The sequence below is a fragment of the Taeniopygia guttata genome, chromosome 34 (genome assembly GCF_048771995.1).
Source record: "Taeniopygia guttata chromosome 34, bTaeGut7.mat, whole genome shotgun sequence".
Taxonomy (NCBI): Eukaryota; Metazoa; Chordata; class Aves; order Passeriformes; family Estrildidae; genus Taeniopygia; species Taeniopygia guttata.
In genome coordinates, this window is record NC_133059.1 from 3,896,524 (window position 1) to 3,913,295 (window position 16,772).

The window sequence follows — 16,772 nt, forward strand, 5'->3', positions numbered from 1 at the left end:
CCCTCCCAGTAGCTCCCGCAGCAACTCTGAGGAGCCGGTAACGTCCCATACGCGCCGACCAATCCCAAGCGAAAACCTCAGCAAGTCGGCCAATCAGAGCGCGCCGCTGAGGGCGTGGGCGTTGATGGACGTGCGGCTCAGCCAATGAATGAGCGGCATGCCCGGTGGGCGAGAGCAGAGGCCGGGGCTCCTCGGCATGAGCCAATGGCGGCCGGGTGATGTTGAACGACGTCTTGTGGCGGCAGTGGCGGGGGCACCGCGGCCGAAGGGCGCTGTGGGAAGAGGGAGGCGGGATCTGCGGGTTGGACAAGAAGAAGGGCGGGACCTCGCCCTGACAGGCAGCCGATCCTCCAATCAGCGCGGTGGGCGGGCGGACCGTTGCGCACGGCGACCAATGGTGTTCTCAGGAAGGCGCTGATGGGCAGCTCAGCGGAGCAATAGACGCGTGGTGGCCGAGCGAATCACAACGGCGCGCGGCGTGGCGGGTGTGGCGGGAACGGCCTCGGCCAATGGGATGCCCAGATCGCCTTGATTGACGCGTGGGCGGGCCAATGGGGGCGTGTCGTGGGCGGGCCGGAGGAGCGGGGCGCCATGTCGAGGCGGCGGTGGCGAGGGCCTCAGGGCGCCGAGAGTGGCGGGCGCGGAGCCGACATGGGGAAGATGGCGACGGGCGGCGGCGGCGGCGGCTCGGGCCGATATTACGGTGGCGGTGGCGGTGGTGAGGGCGGCAGAGCCCCTAAACGCCTGAAAACCGAGAGCGCCGAGGCGCCGCCTCACGGGCCCGGTGGGCCGGGGGGCGCGGGCGGCGGAGCCGGAGCGGGAGGAGCGGTGAGAGCGGGGAAGGGTTTGGTGTGGGGAGCGGGGCTGGAACAGCGCCTTGTGGGGGTAAAAGAGCTGCTGTGAGGGGGCAGGAGGGCTGAGGGGTAAAAGAGGCTTTGTGAGGGGGTAAAAGTGGCGGGAAGGGCTGAGGGGGTGTAGGAAACTCATGAGAGATAAAAAGGGGAAAGAGGAGTTTGTGGGGGGAAAGAGATTTGTGTGAGGGGGGAAAAATTTGTGTGAGGGGAAAAACAGATTTGTGTGAGGGGAAAAGAGATTTGTGTGAGGGAGGGAAAAATTTGTGTGAGGGGGGGAAAGAAAAGAGATTTGTGTGAGGGGAAAAATGTGGGGAGGGGAGTTCTGAGGGGATAAATATGGCAGGAAGGGGTGAGGGGGGGGAAAGATCCCGTTTGAGAGGTAAATAAATATTGGGTATAAATAAATAAGTAATAAGATAAAAAATGTTTTCTGAAGGAGCAAATATTGGGGAGTAAGTACAGAAAGAGAGGAAAAGTTTTTTTGGGGTAAATACTGAGTGAGGGTAAAAGATTTTTTCTGAGGGAGAAGATACTGAGGGGGGGTAAAAGATTCCATTTGAGGGAGGTAAATATTGAGTTTGGGCAAAAATTGTGTTTTTTTGAGGGGTTAAATATTGGGGGATTAACAGTGAGGAAGAATAAAAAGTTTCTGAGGGGATAAATATTGGGGAAAAATGCTGAGGGAAAGGATCATTGCTGAGGGAACAAATATTGGGGGGTAAACAGTGAGGAAGAGCAAATATTTTGAGTGTAAAACGCTCATTTTTAGGGAAGTTAAAGTTTAAGGGGTGCAGGGGTCCCGTTTTACCTTGGCCTGACCCCAAAGCTGCAGGGTCGGGGAGTGTCCCCAAATCTTCAGTGTCCCCAAACCCTCAGTGTCCCCAAACCCACTGGGGGTGTCCCCAAATCCAATGGGGAAGTCCCAAACCCACTGGGGATGTCCCCAAACCCACTGGGATGTCCCCAAACCCACTGGGGCTGTCCCCAAACCCAGCAGGGCTGTCCCCAAACCCACTGGGATGTCCCCAAGCCCTCAGGGATGTCCCCAAATCCACTGGAGGTGTCCCCAAACCCCACAGGGATGTCCCCAAACCCACTGGGGGTGTCCCCAGACCCCACTGGGATGTCCCCAAGCCCTCAGGGATGTCCCCAAACCCACTGGGGGTGTCCCCAAACCCCACAAGGATGTCCCCAAGCCCTCGGTGTCCCCAAATCCAATGGGGAAGTCCCAAACCCAGCAGGGGATGTCCCCAAACCCCTCAAGAGTGTCCCCAAACCCTCAGGGATGTCCCCAGACCCTCAGGGATGTCCCCAGACCCACTGGGGGTGTCCCCAAATCCAATGGGGATGTCCCCAAACCCACTGGGGCTGTCCCCAAACCCAGCAGGGGATGTCCCCAAACCCCTCAAGGGTGTCCCCAAACCCAGCAGGGCTGTCCCCAAACCCTCAGGGATGTCCCCAAACCCAGCAGGGCTGTCCCCAAATCCAATGGGGAAGTCCCAAACCCAGCAGGGGATGTCCCCAAACCCCTCAAGGGTGTCCCCAAACCCCTCAAGGGTGTCCCCAAACCCAGCGGGGACGTCCCCAAGCCCTCAATGTCCCCAGGAGAACTACGAGGACCCCCACAAGACGCCGGCGTCGCCCGTGGTTCACATCCGCGGCCTCATCGACGGCATCGTGGAGGCCGACCTGGTGGAGGCGCTGCAGGAGTTCGGGCCCATCAGGTGGGGATGGGGAGGGGACGGTGTGGGGTTGGTGCCACCAAGGGGTGGTGACACCATGGAGCGATGACACCACCACCACGGTGACAACGTCCCCTGTCCCAGCTACGTGGTGGTGATGCCGAAGAAGCGGCAGGCCCTGGTGGAGTTCGAGGACATCCTGGGCGCCTGCAACGCCGTCAACTACGCGGCCGACAACCAGATCTACTTCGCCGGCCACCCCGCCTTCGTCAACTACTCCACCAGCCAGAAGATCTCGCGGCCCGGCGACAGCGACGACGCGCGCGGCGTCAACAACGTGCTGCTCTTCACCATCCTCAACCCCATCTACTCCATCACCACGGTCAGCAGGGTTATACTGGGTTTTTTTGGGGTTTTATTGGGGTTTTATTGGGATTTACTGGGGTTTATTGGGATTTACTGGGGTTTTATTGGGATTTACTGGGGTTTACTGGGGTTTAGTGGAGTCTTATTGGGGTTTATTGGGATTTACTGGGATTTACTGGGGTTCACTGGGGTTTGGGGTCACCAACCCCGTGCTGCTCTTCACCATCCTCAACCCCATCTACTCCATCACCACGGTCAGCAGGGTTATACCGGGGTTTATTGGGGTTTTATTGGGGTTTTATTGGGATTTACTGGGGTTCACTGGGATTTACTGGGGTTTACTGGGGTTTAGTGGAGTCTTATTGGGGTTTATTGGGATTTACTGGGGTTTATTGGGATTTACTGGGGTTTACTGGGATTTACTGGGGTGTACTGGGGTTTAGTGAAGTCTTATTGGGGTTTTATTGGGATTTACTGGGGTTCACTGGGATTTACTGGGGTTTACTGGGATTTACTGGGGTTTAGTGGGGTTTTATTGGGGTTTTATTGGGATTTACTGGGGTTTATTGGGATTTACTGGGATTTACTGGGGTTTACTGGGGTTTAGTGGAGTCTTATTGGGGTTTACTGGGGTTTACTGGGGTTCACTGGGGTTTGGGGTCACCAACCTCGTGCTGCTCTTCACCATCCTCAACCCCATCTACTCCATCATCATGGTGGGTGGGGTTTTGGGGTGTCCTAGCTCGGTTTTGGGGGTCTTGGGATGTGGTTTTGGGGTCTCAGGTTGGATTTAGGGCTCCCAGGTGCGTTTTGGGGTCCGGGGTTGGGTTTTGGGCTCCTGGGCTGTATTTTTGGGCTCCCGGGTGGGTGTTTGGGCTGCCAGGTGAATGTTTTGGGGTCCCAGGTTGGATTTTGGGGTCCCGGGTTGGGATTTTGGGTTTTGGGGCGCCCCTGACCCCCCTGCTCCCCCCAGGACGTGCTCTACACCATCTGCAACCCCTGCGGGCCGGTGCAGCGCATCGTCATCTTCCGCAAGAACGGCGTGCAGGCCATGGTGGAATATCCCAGTGCCCGCGGGGGCTTTTTGGGGCCTTTTCGGGGCTTTTCGGGGTTTTGGGGCTGGGGGGCTCCCCTAAATCCCAGCGCCCCAAATTCCCCTCGGGAACGGGGATCCAAGGGACTCGAGCTCCCCGGAACCCATCGGGTGGCCCCACCTGGCTCTTGAGATCCCAAAATTCCCCAAATCCTGTCGGGAATTCCCCAAATCCCATCAGGGATTCCCAAAATCCCATCAGGAATTCCCCAGGTCATGTCAGGGATTCCCCAGATCCTGTCAGGGATTCCCCAGATCCTGTCAGGGATTCCCAAAATCCCATCAGGGATTCCCCAGATCCTGTCAGGGATTCCCAAAATCCCATCAGGAATTCCCCAGATCCTGTCAGGGATTCCCAAAATCCCATCAGGAATTCCCCAGATCCTGTCAGGAATTCCTCACATCCCGTCAGAAATTCCCCAGATCCTGTCAGGGATTCCCCAAATTCCCCCAGTTCCATTGGGAATCCCCCAAATTCCCAAAATCCCGTTGAAATCCCCCAATCCCAGTCTCCTTGGAAATTCCCCCCAGTCCCAAAGCCCTTTGGGAATTCCCCAAATTTTCCGAATCCCATTGAGAATTCCCCGAAATCTCCTTGGGAATTCCCCAAATTCCCCAAACCCCGTTGGGAATTCCTGATCCCGATCCCACTGGGGGTTCCCCAAATTCCCGGAATGCGTCGGGAGTTCCCAGATTCCCGGAATCCCGCTGGAATTCCTTGACGCGCGCACGTTCGACTCGGTGCAGAGCGCGCAGCGCGCCAAGGCCTCGCTCAACGGCGCCGACATCTACTCGGGCTGCTGCACCCTCAAGATCGAGTACGCCAAGGTGGGCGCACCTGGGCACACCTGGGCACACCTGGGGAGGGGACGTGTGGGTGGGCACACCTGGGGATACACCTGGGACATGTGGGAGCACCTGGGGATATACCTGGGCACATCTGGGGATACATGGGCACACCTGGGGATACACCTGGGACATGTGGGGACACCTGGGGATACACCTGGGCACATCTGGGGATACATGGGAACACCTGGGGATACACCTGGGACATGTGGGAACACCTGGGGATACACCTGGGACATGTGGGAACACCTGGGGATACACCTGGGAACATCTGGGAATACATGGGAACACCTGGGGATACACCTGGGGATACATGGGAACATCTGGGATCACCTGGGGATACACCTGGGAACACCTGGGACATGTGGGAACACCTGGGGATACACCTGGGCACATCTGGGAATACATGGGAACACCTGGGGGTACACCTGGGGATACATGGGAACATCTGGGATCACCTGGGGATACACCTGGGAACACCTGGGACATGTGGGAACACCTGGGGATATACCTGGGCACATCTGGGGATACATGGGAACATGTGGGGATACACCTGGGAACACCTGGGACATACCTGGACACACCTTGGGGTAGGCCTGGGATCATCTGGGGATACATGGGAACATCTGGGATCACCTGGGAACACCTGGAGATATACCTGGGGACACCTGGGAACATCTGGGGGTACACCAGAGCACACCTGGGGATACCTGGGACATGTTGGGACACCTGGGGATACACCTGGGATATGTGGGGATACACCTGGGATCACCTGGGGATAGACCTGGGAACATCTGGGGATACCTGGGAACATCTGGGGATACCTGGGAACACACCTGGAGCACGTGGGGATACCTAGGAACACCTGGGCACACCTGGGAATACACCTGGAGGTACCTGGGCACAGGTGGGCAGGTGCCAACCCCCTGTGCCCCTCCCCCAGCCCAGCCGCCTGAACGTGTTCAAGAACGACCAGGACACCTGGGACTACACCAACCCCAACCTGAGCGGGACAGGTAAGGCAGCCTGGGCACACCTGGGCTCACCTGAGCTCACCTGGCTTTACCTGGGCACACCTGGGCTCACCTGGGCTCACCTGAGCTCACCTGGCTTTACCTGGGCACACCTGGGCTCACCTGGGCACACCTGGGCTCACCTGAGCTCACCTGGGCACACCTGGGACCCGCCCTACCCCCACACCCCCCTGGGGCCACCCCTGGGGCTTTGGGGTCACTGGGGGGGCGTGGTCAGGGCTCACCTGGGCCAGGGGGTCCTGCCCAAAATTGGGGGGGTCCCAGGGATCCTTCCCAAAAATTGGGGAGGTCCTTCCCAAAAGCTGGGGGGTCCCAGGGGTCCTTCCAAAAATTGGGTGGGTTCTTCCCAAATTTGGGGGATCCTGCCTAAAAACTGGGGAGGTCCTTCCCAAAAAATTGGGGGCCCAGGGGGGGTTTGGCCTTCGCCGGCTCTGATTCAGCCTCGCCCCCTCCTCTTCCTCCTCCTCCTCCTCCTCCTCCTCCTCCTCCTCACACCACACGGGGTGGGGGGGGCCAAAAAACCCCCAAAAAATCCGGGAGAGAAAATTCCAGAGCCCCGGGAAAAGCCCCAAAAACCACCACGAGCAGCAGCAGTGGGACCTCCCGGCGAGGAAATTCCCCAAAAAAACCAAAACTCACCCCAAAAAACGCCTCCTCCGGTGGGATCTGGGCAGGGCCCGTAGGGATTCTCAAATTTCCAAGGCACAAACCCGGTGGTTTTTAGAAATTTCAGCAACATGGACACATCCAAGGAACATTTTTTTAGGAATTCTCTCACTTCCAAGGCTCAAACCCGGTGGTTTTTTGGGAATTTCAGCGACATGGACACACCCAAGGAACATTTTTTAGGAATTCTTTCACTTCCAAGGCACAGTTTGGGTGGATTTTAGGAATTTCAGCAACATGGACACACCTCAAGAACATTTCTTAGGAATTCTCAAATTTCCAAGGCACAAACCCGGTGGTTTTTGGGAATTTCAGCAACATGGACACATCCAAGGAACATTTTTTAGGAATTCTCTGATTTCCAAGGCTCAAATCCGGTGGTTTTTAGGAATTCTGTACCATGGACACATCCCAGTAACATTTTCTAGGAATTTTCTCATTTTCAGTGCACAAATCTGATGGTTTTTGGGAATCCTCTCAACATGGACACATCCAGTAACATTTTTTAGGAATTTTCTCATTTCCAGAGCACAAAACCTGGTGGTTTTTGGGAATTTTATCAATATCAACACATCCCAAGAGCATTTCCTGGGAATTCTCTCATTTCCAAGGCACAGTTTGGGTGAATTTTAGGAATTCTTCCAACATCGACACAATCCAAGAGCATTTCCTGGGAATTTTCTCATTTCCAAGGCACAAAGCTCGGTGGTTTTTAGGAATTGTTTCAACATCAACACGACCCAAGAGATTTTCATGGGAATTCTGGCACTTCCAAGGCACAAAACCCGGTGGTTTTTGGGAATTCTCTCAACATGGACACATCCAGGAATATTCCTTAGGAGTTCTCTCATTTCCAAGGCAAAATTTGGGTGAATTTTAGGAATTCATCACCACCACCCAAGAGCATTTTTCAGGAATTCTCTCATTTCCAAGGCACAATTTGGGTGAATTTTAGGAATTCTCTCAACATCAACACAACTCGGGAGTATTTCACGGGAATTCTTTCATTCCCAAGGCACAGTTTGGGCAAATTTAGGAATTCTCTCAACATCAGCACAACCCAAGAGCATTTCCTGGGAATTTTGGCACTTCCAAAAGCACAATTTGGGCGAGTTTCACCAACTTCCTGCACCTTCCAAGACCCAATTCCGATGTTTTTTTGGGAATTCTGTGGTTCCACTCCAAGGAAATTTTTAATTTCTGGGAATTCTGCCATTCCCAAGGCACGATCCCGGTGATTTTTGGGAATTCAGCAGCATGGACACACTCCAAGGACACTTTCTGGGAATTCTCTCACTTCCAAGACCCGATTCTGGTGGTTTTTTTAGGAATTCTCTCAGCGCATTTGGCGTCCTCGAGCTTTGCTTTTAGGAATTCTCTCCTTCCCAAGACCCGATTTGGGCGGTTTTGGGAATTTCTGGTGGGTTTTAGGCGTTTCCACAGCCTGCTCCACTCCAAGATTATTTTTTTTAGGAATTCTCTGACTTCCAAGAGCTGATTTGGGTGAGTTTTAGGAATTCCCCTCTTCCATTCTTGTTTTGGGGATGGGGTTTAGGGATTTCCTCACTTCCAGGTCGTTATTTTTGGGGTTTTTTTAGCAATTCTTCACCGTACCTCTCCTTCAAAGACCGTTTTTGGTCATTTTTAGGAATTCTCTCCCTTCCCAGACCGTTTCCTCGGGGTTTTTTAGGAATTCCCTCACCACACTTTCAATCCAAGACCGTTTTTGATGGTTTTTGGAATTCTTTCACTTCCCAGACCCAATTCCAGCACTTTTAGGAACTTTCTCACATCCCTGAACCCGTTCTCAGGGTTCTCAGGAATTCTCTCCTGTCCAAGACCATTTTTTTTTGGGTCTTCTTAGGAATTTCTCACATCCAAGGCCATTTCTGATGGTTTCAGGAATTCCCTCAGCTCCCAGATCACATTTCAGTATTTTCTGAAATTTATTATTTATGTTTATTTGGGAAACTTCCCAAATCCACCAGATCTGGGCTGGGGGCGGGGCTGAACCCCCAGGAACATTCCAGGAACATTCCAGGAACACCCCAAGGAATGTTTCTAGCAACACCCCCAAGGAACATTCCAGGAACACCCCAGGAACAGCTCAGGAATACCACAAGAACATTCCCAGGAACATTCCCAAGGAACATTCCAGCAACACTCCAAGAACATTCCAAGAAACATTTCAAGAACATTCCAGGAACATTTCTAGGAACATTCCAGGAACACCCCAAGAACATTTCAAGGAACATTTCCAGGAACAGTCCCAAGAACATTCTAGCAACACCCCCAAGGAACATTCCAAGAAACATTTTAGGAACATTCCAAGGAACACTCCAAGAAACATTCCCAGGAACACCTCAGGAACATTTCCAGGAACACCCCAGGAACATCCCAAGGAACATTCCAAGAAATATTTGAGGAACATTCCAGCAACACCCCAGGAACATTTCCAAGGATCATTTCCAGGAACATTCCAAGGAACATTCTAAGGAACATTCTAGCAACACCCCCAAGGAACATCTCAGGAACATTCCAAGGAGCATTCCAAGGAACATTTCAGGAATACCCCAAGAACATTCCAAGGAACATTCCCAGGAGCACCCTGGGAACATTTCCAGGAACACTCCAAGAACATTTCCAGCAACACCCCAAGGAACATTCCAGCAACACCTCGAGAACACCTCAGGAACATCCCAGGAACATTTCAGGAACATTCCAAGGAACACCCACCCCAAGAACACCTCAGGAACATTTGAGGAACATCCCAAGAGATTTCAGGAACATTCCAAGGAACATTTCAGGAACATTCCAAGGAACACCCTGAGAACACCTCAGGAACATCCCAGGAGACATTTCAGGAACATTCCAAGGAACACTCCAAGAACATTCCCAGGAACACCCTGGGAACATTTCCAGGAACACTCCAAAAACATTTCCAGGAACACCCCAAGAAACACTCCAGGAACATTCCAGCAACACCCCAAGGAACACCCCAAAAACACCTCAGGAACATCCCAGGAACGTTCCAAGGAATACTTGAGGAACATTCCAAGGAACATTTCCAGGAACACCCCAAGAAACACCCCGAAAACACCTCAGGAACATTCCAAGAACACCTCAGGAACATCCCAGGAACATTCCAGGAACACCCACCCCAAGAACACCTACCCCAAGAACACCTCAGGAATATATGAGGAACATCCCAAGAAACACTTGTGGAACATTCCAAGGAACATTCCAAGGAACACTTGAGGAACATTCCAAGGAACACCCCAAGAACATTCCAGCAACACCCCAAGGAACATTCCAGGACCATCCCAGAGGAACATCCCAGCACCACCCCCGGGGAACTCGGGGTGCTCGGGCCCCGTTTCGGTGACTCTGGGGCCGTTTCGGTGACTCTCGGGGCCCGTTTTGGGGCGCTCGGGGCCCTTTTGGGGACGTTGGGCCCGTTGGTGACTGTCCCCTGTGCCGCAGGGGCCGGGGCGCGCCGGAGCCGCCGCGGTAAGAGGAGCCCCCTGCCCCCTCGGGGGGCACAAAGGAGCTCTTTGCCCCCCCGGGATCTGTAAGTAGCCCCCTCCCCTCTCTCCTCTCCTCTTTGCCTCTTTGGGGGTTTGAGTTTTGCCTTTTTCCTGCTCTTTTCCACCCAAACCCTTCCAGCTCTCCAGGAGGGAGGATTTGACCAAAACGGCATTTTCTGAACCCAATCCTGACCCCTCCCCCTCCCCCTCCCCGTCCTGACCCCCAGGGTCCGTCCTGACCCCCCTCACCCCCAAAAATTGTTAATTACCAACCCTAATTAGCGATTAACAGGCTCATTAACGCCCTGAGGGCTCTTTGTGCTGATCTTGGGGGGGGTGTGGGGGGCACCCAAATTCTGCAGGGGTGGGGGAGGGGTCAGGGGGGCTGTGACCCCCCCCGTGCCCCCCCTGAGCCGGCGTGTCCCCCCAGGAGACCCCGGTGGGAACCCCAACAAGCGGCAGCGGCAGCCGCCCCTCCTGGGGGACCACCCGGCTGAGTACGGTACGGCACGGGGGCTGGGGGGATCTGGGGGGCTGGGGGGGATCTGGGGGGCTGGGGGGATCTGGGGGGCTGGGGGCTCGTTTGGTGGGGCTAGGGGCACCTTTTGGAGGGGTTTGGGGCACCTTTTGGGGGGCTGGGGGGAGGTTTGGAGGGGCTTGGGGGAGGTTTGGGGCAGTTCTAGGGGGCCTGGGGGCAGATTTAGGGGGCTGGGGGCAGGTTTAGGGAGCTGGGGGCAGATTTAGGGGAGCTGGGGGCAGGTTTAGGGGAGCTGGGGGCAGGTTTAGGGGGCTGGGGGCAGGTTTAGGGGGGCTGGGGGCAGGTTTAGGGGGCTGGGGGCAGGTTTAGGGGGCTGGGGGCAGGTTTAGGGGGCTGGGGGCAGATTTAGGGGAGCTGGGGGCAGGTTTAGGGGGCTGGGGGCAGGTTTAGGGGGCTGAGGGCTCATTTGGAGGGTTTGGGGGACCTTTGGTGGGGCTGGGGGCAGGTTTGGGGGGTTGGGGGGAGTTTTGGGTGGGCTGGGGGGAATTTTGGGGGGCTGGGGGCAGAATTGGGGCAGTTCTAGGGGGGCTGGGGGCTCATTTGGGGAGGCTGGGGGCAGGTTTGGGGGGGCAGGGGACTCTCCCCCCCCCCTCCCCACACTTTGGGGTCCCCACTCACCCTGATCTCCGTTCCCCCCAATTTGGGATCCCATCTTCCCAATTTGGGGTCCATCTCCCCAATTTTGGGATCCCATCTCCCCAATTTGGGATCCCATCTCCCCAATTTTGGGGTCCATCTCCCCAATTTTGGGGTCCATCTCCCCATTTTTGGGGTCCATCTCCCCAATTTGGGGTCCATCTCCCACATTTTGGGGTCCCATCTCCCCAATTTGGGGTCCATCTCCCCAATTTTGGGGTCTCTCTCCCCCAGGGGGTCCCCACGGCGGGTACCACCACGGCCACTACCACGACAAGGGCTGTGAGCCCCCTCCCCACATTTTGGGGTCCCATCTCCCCAATTTGGGGTCCATCTCCCCAATTTTGGGGTCCCTCTCCCCAATTTTCTCTCTTTCCCCCCCCAGGGGGTCCCCACGGCGGGTACCACCACGGCCACTACCACGACGAGGGCTACGGCCCACCCCCACCACACTACGAGGGGCGGCGCATGGGGCCGCCGCCGGTGGGCGGGGGGCACCGGAGGGGTCCCGGGCGCTACGGGCCCCAGTACGGGCACCCCCCGCCCCCCCCGCCGCCGCCCCCCGACTACGGCCCCCACGCCGACTCGCCCGTGCTCATGGTCTACGGGCTGGACCAGGCCAAGATGAACTGCGACCGCGTCTTCAACGTCTTCTGCCTCTACGGCAACGTGGAGAAGGTGGGCGGGGGTCCTGGGGGGGTTTGGGGGGTCCTCAGTGGGGTTTGGGGGGTCCCCAGTGGGGTTTGGGGGTGACTTGGGGGGGTTTTAGGGGGGATTTGGGGAACCTGGACCTGTCTTCTGCCTCTACGGCAACGTGGAGATGGTGGGCGGGGGTCCTGGGGGGGGTTTGGGGGTCCCCAGTGGGGTTTGGGGGTCTTTAGGGGGGGTTTGGGGGGTCCTCAGTGGGGCTGGGGGTGATTTGGGGGGGGTTTGGGGGTGTTTGGGGGTGTTTAGGGGGGGTTTGGGGGGTCCTCAGTGGGGCTGGACCAGGCCAAGGTGAGCTGTGACAGGGTCTTCAACGTCTTCTGCCTCTACGGGAACGTGGAGATGGTGGGCGGGGGTCCTGGGGGGGTTTGGGGGATCCTGCAGGAGACCTGTGCCATGTCCCAGTGTCCCTCACCTGTCCCAGGTGTCCCCTCACCTGTCCCTTTACCTGTCCCTGTCTCTCGCAGTGCCCCTCCCCTGTCCCTGTCCCTTCTGTCCCTCACCTGCCTGTGTCCCTCAACTGTCCCTGTCCCTCCCCTGTGTCTCACCTGTCCCTGTCTCCCCTCACCTGTCCCTGTCCCTCCCCTGTCCCTGTCTCACCTGTCCCTTTACCTGTCCCCTGTCCCTGTGTCTCCCCTGTCCCTCCCCTGTCCCTGACTCTCTCCTGTCCCACCTGTCCCAGTGCCCCTGTCCCTGTCTCACCTGTCCCAGTGCCCCTGTCCCTGTCCCTCCCCTGTCCTTTTACCTGTCCCTGTGTCTCACCTGTCCCTTTACCTGTCCCTCCCCTGTGTCTCACCTGTCCCTGTCTCCCCTCACCTGTCCCAGTGCCCCTGTCCCTGTGTCTCACCTGTGCCTCCCCTGTCTCACCTGTCCTGTCTCACCTGTCCCTTTACGTGTCCCTGTCCCCTGTCTCCCCTGTCCCCGTGTCTCACCTGTCCCCTGTCTCACCTGTCGGGTCTCACCTGTCGGGTCTCACCTGTGGGGTCTCACCTGTGCCTCCCCTGTCCCTTTACCTGTGGGTCTCACCTGTGGGGTCTCCCCTGTCCCTTTACCTGTCCCCTGTCTCACCTGTGGGTCTCACCTGTGGGTCTCACCTGTGTGTCTCACGTGTGCGGCAGGTGAAGTTCATGAAGAGCAAGCCGGGCGCGGCCATGGTGGAGATGGCCGATGGCTACGCCGTGGACAGAGCCATCACCCACCTCAACAACAACTTCATGTTCGGACAGAAGCTCAACGTCTGGTCAGCCTGAGTGATTTTGGGGGGATTTTGGGGCATTTTGGGGCATTTTGGGGGTATCTGAGTGATTTTTGGGGGTGTCTGAGTGATTTTGGGTGTCCCTGGTGGTCCCGACCCCGTCCCCACCATCACCCACCTCAACAACAACTTCATGTTGGGCCAGAAGCTCAACGTCTGGTCGGTGTTTGGGGGGTTTGGGGGGATTTTGGGGCATTTTGGGGGTTCCTGAGTGAATTTTGGGGGTATCTGAGTGAATTTGGGGCGTCCCTGGTGGTCCCGACCCCGTCCCCACCATCACCCACCTCAACAACAACTTCATGTTCGGCCAGAAGCTCAACGTCTGGTCGGTGTTTGGGGAGTCTCTGAGGGATTTTTGGGGGTCTCTGAGTGATTTTTAGGGGTCCCCGAGTGATTTTTGGGGTGGATTTTTGGGTTTTTGTCATTTTCTGACCTGTTTTTTTCCCACTTTTCCCCATTTTTCCCCCATTTTCCCTGCCCAGCGTCTCCAAGCAGCACGCCATCATGCCGGGGCAGTCCTGGGGGTTTTTGGGGTGGATTTTGGGGTGGATTTTTGGTGTTTTTGTCATTTTCTGACCATTTTTTTAACGATTTTTCCCATTTTTTCTCCATTTTTTCCCATTTTTTCTCCGTTTTTTCCCATTTTTTCATGTTTTTTCCCCATTTTCTCTGCCCAGCGTCTCCAAGCAGCACGCCATCATGCCGGGGCAGTCCTGGGAGGTTTTTGGGGTGGATTCTGGGTGGATTTTTGTGGTTTTTTCGGCTATTTGACCCATTTTTTTCCCATTTTTTCCCCGTTTTTTCCCATTTTTTCTCTGTTTTTTCCCATTTTTTCCCCGTTTTTTCCCATTTTTTCCCCATTTTCCCTGCCCAGCGTCTCCAAGCAGCACGCCATCATGCCGGGGCAGTCCTGGGGGGTTTTGGGGGTGGTTTCTGGGTGGATTTTTGTGTTTTTTTCGGCTATTTGACCCATTTTTTCCCCGTTTTTTCCCGTTTTTTCCCGTTTTTCCCCGTTTTCTCCCCATTTTCCCCCCCAGCGTCTCCAAGCAGCACGCCATCATGCCGGGGCAGTCCTACGGGCTGGAGGACGGCTCGTGCAGCTACAAGGATTTCAGCGGCTCGCGCAACAACCGCTTCTCCACGCCCGAGCAGGCGGCCAAGAACCGCATCCAGCACCCCAGCAACGTGCTGCACTTCTTCAACGCGCCGCTCGACGTCACCGAGGACAACTTCTACGAGGTGCCCGCGCCCGCTCTTCCTCCTCCTCCTCGTCCTCAGCCTCGTCTTCCTCAGCCTCAGCCTCCTCATCCTCAGCCTCAGCCTCGGCCTCCTGCTTCTCATTTAACACACCCATCCTCATCCTCAGCCTTGTCTTCCTCATCCTCAGCCTCCTCTTCCTCAGCCTCATCCTCATCCTCCTCCTCATCCTCCTCCTCCTCATCCTCATCCTTCTCCTCCTCATCTTCATCCTCCTCCTCATCCTCATCCTCCTCAGCCTCCTCCTCCTCAGCCTCTGGGCCTCAGGCCCTTCCTCATTCTCCTCCTCCTCCTCCTCCACATCCTGCTCTTCATCCTCCTCTTCTGCCTCAGCCTCCGAGGCCCCTCCTCAGACCCCCCCAAACCCCCAAATCCCCCTGAACCCCCGACCCCCAAACCCCTCCCCAAACCCCCAAATCCCCCCAAATTTCCCCCCAAACCCCTCCCGACCCCCCAAACACCCCCTGAACCCCCAAATCCCCCCAAATTTCCCCCCCAAACCCCTTCCTGACCCCCCAAACGCCCCCAAATCCCCCCAAATTTCCCCCCCAAACCCCTCCTGACCCCCCAAACCCCTCCCCAAACCCCAAAATCCCCCCCAAATTTCCCCTCAACCCCCCCCAAACACCCCCTGAGCCCCCAAATCCCCCCAAACCCCTCCCCAAATCCCAAAATCCCCCCAAATTTCCCCCCCAAACCCCTCCCCAAACACCCCCTGAGCCCCCAAATCCCCCCCAAACCCCCTTCCCACCCCCCCAAGTCCCCCTAAACCCCTTCCCAACCCCCCAAATTCCCCCTGACCCCCAAATTTCCCCCCAGATCTGCGACGAGCTCGGCGTCAAGCGCCCGTCCTCGGTCAAGGTGTTCTCGGGCAAGAGTGAGTGTGGGGGGCTGGGGCCCCCTGACCCCTGGCTGACCCCTGGGTGACCCCTGGCTGACCCCTGACCCCCGGCTGACCCCCGGGTGACCCCTGGGTGACCCCTGACCCCCCAGGTGAGCGCAGCTCCTCGGGGCTGCTGGAGTGGGACTCCAAGAGCGACGCGCTGGAGACCCTCGGCTTCCTCAACCACTTCCAGATGAAGAACCCCAGTGAGGGCTCGGGGGGCTGGGGGGGGGCTGGGGGGCTGGGGAGGGGTTTGGGGGGCTGGGGAGGGGTTTGGGGGCTGGGGGAGGGGTCTGGGGATGGAGTTTGGGGGGCTGGGGAGGGGTCTGGGGGGGGTTTGGGGGGCTGGGGATGGAGTTTGGGGGATTAGAGGGGGATTTGGGGGGCTGAGGAGGGGTTTGGGGGGCTGGGGATGGGTTTGGGAGGGGTTTTGGGGGGGCTGAGAAGGGGTCTGGGGGGCTAGGGAGGGGTTTGGGGGGCTGGGGAGGGGTTTGGGGAGGGGTTTGGGGGGGCTGGGGAGGGGTCTGGGGTGTTAGAGGGGGTTTGGGGGGCTGGGGAGGGGTCTGATGAGGGGTTTGGGGGGCTGGGGAGGGGTCTGGGGGGGCTGGGGAGGGGTTTGGGGGGCTGGGGAGGGGATTTGGGGGGCTGGGGATGGGGTTTGGGGTGTTAGAGGGGGATTTGGGGGGCTGGGGAAGATTTGGGGGGCTGGGGAGGGTCTGGGGCGCTGCCCCCTGGCGGGGGGAGGTTTTGGGGGGCTGCCCCACAGCAGGGGAGGGGTTTGGGGGGCTGCCCCACAGCAGGGGAAGGTTTTGGGGGGCTGCCCCACCCCCCTGACCCCTTTATTCCCCCCCCAGACGGGCCGTACCCCTACACGCTGAAGCTCTGCTTCTCCACGGCCCAGCACGCCTCCTGAGCCCCCCGGGGACCCCCAGGGTCACCCCAAAACCTCTGGATCCCCCAAAACCCTCTGGATCCTCCAGGGACCCTCCTGGATCACCCCAGGGACCCTCAGGATCCCCCGTGGGACCCCCAGGATCACCCCAAAATCCCTCTGGATCCTCTCCAAAACCCTCTGGATCCTCCTGGGACCCCCAGGGACCCCCAGGGTTACCCCAAAATCCCTCTGGTACCCCCAAGATTCCCCCAGGACCCCGTTGGGACCCCCTGGATTCCCCTGGGGACCCCAAAATCTCCTCCCAGGACCCCAAATCCCCCTGGGGACCCCCCCCCATTACCCCGTTTTTTTAAGGCCGGGGGTGCAGAGACCCCCCCCCCTTCTCTCCCCCCCCATTTTTAAGGCGAAGGGGTCAGAGCCCCTCCCCCACCCCAATAAAGAGTTTGGGAAACAAAAACCGAATTTGGGATTTTGGGGGGATTTTGGGATTTTTTTGGGGGGATTTGGGGGGATTTTGGGGGTTTGGGGGAGGTTT

At 57.3% G+C, this 16,772-nt stretch overlaps 1 protein-coding gene across 2 annotated transcripts; it reads left to right on the forward strand.

Moving 5' to 3' along the window:
* The first annotated feature begins 544 nt into the window (after window positions 1–544).
* On the forward strand, window positions 545–16,694 carry HNRNPL (heterogeneous nuclear ribonucleoprotein L). 2 transcript variants are annotated; one of them, XM_072920844.1, is made up of 13 exons: window positions 547–828; window positions 2,460–2,578; window positions 2,681–2,918; window positions 3,876–3,961; window positions 4,727–4,823; window positions 5,785–5,857; window positions 10,499–10,570; window positions 11,628–11,920; window positions 13,066–13,187; window positions 14,240–14,441; window positions 15,279–15,336; window positions 15,453–15,548; window positions 16,197–16,694. In XM_072920844.1, exons 1-13 carry the CDS (start codon window positions 592–594, stop codon window positions 16,253–16,255), a joined length of 1,752 nt encoding a protein of 583 aa, XP_072776945.1. In that variant the 5' UTR covers window positions 547–591; the 3' UTR covers window positions 16,256–16,694. The 2 variants fall into 2 exon arrangements, with proteins under 2 accessions (XP_041568403.2, XP_072776945.1); XM_041712469.2 differs by lacking the exons at window positions 14,240–14,441; window positions 15,279–15,336; window positions 15,453–15,548; window positions 16,197–16,694 and adding an exon at window positions 13,685–13,794 and having other exon boundaries at window positions 545–828.
* Window positions 16,695–16,772: the final 78 nt, after the last annotated feature.

Excerpts from the sequence above, each read along its gene's own strand:
- HNRNPL (XM_072920844.1), top strand. The coding sequence starts at position 592 with ATGTCGAGGCGGCGGTGGCGAGGGCCTCAGGGCGCCGAGAGTGGCGGG. Across the intron at positions 5,858-10,498 it reads CCCCAACCTGAGCGGGACAG|GAGACCCCGGTGGGAACCCC; the intron begins GTAAGGCAGCCT and ends GTGTCCCCCCAG. Across the intron at positions 10,571-11,627 it reads GGACCACCCGGCTGAGTACG|GGGGTCCCCACGGCGGGTAC; the intron begins GTACGGCACGGG and ends TTCCCCCCCCAG.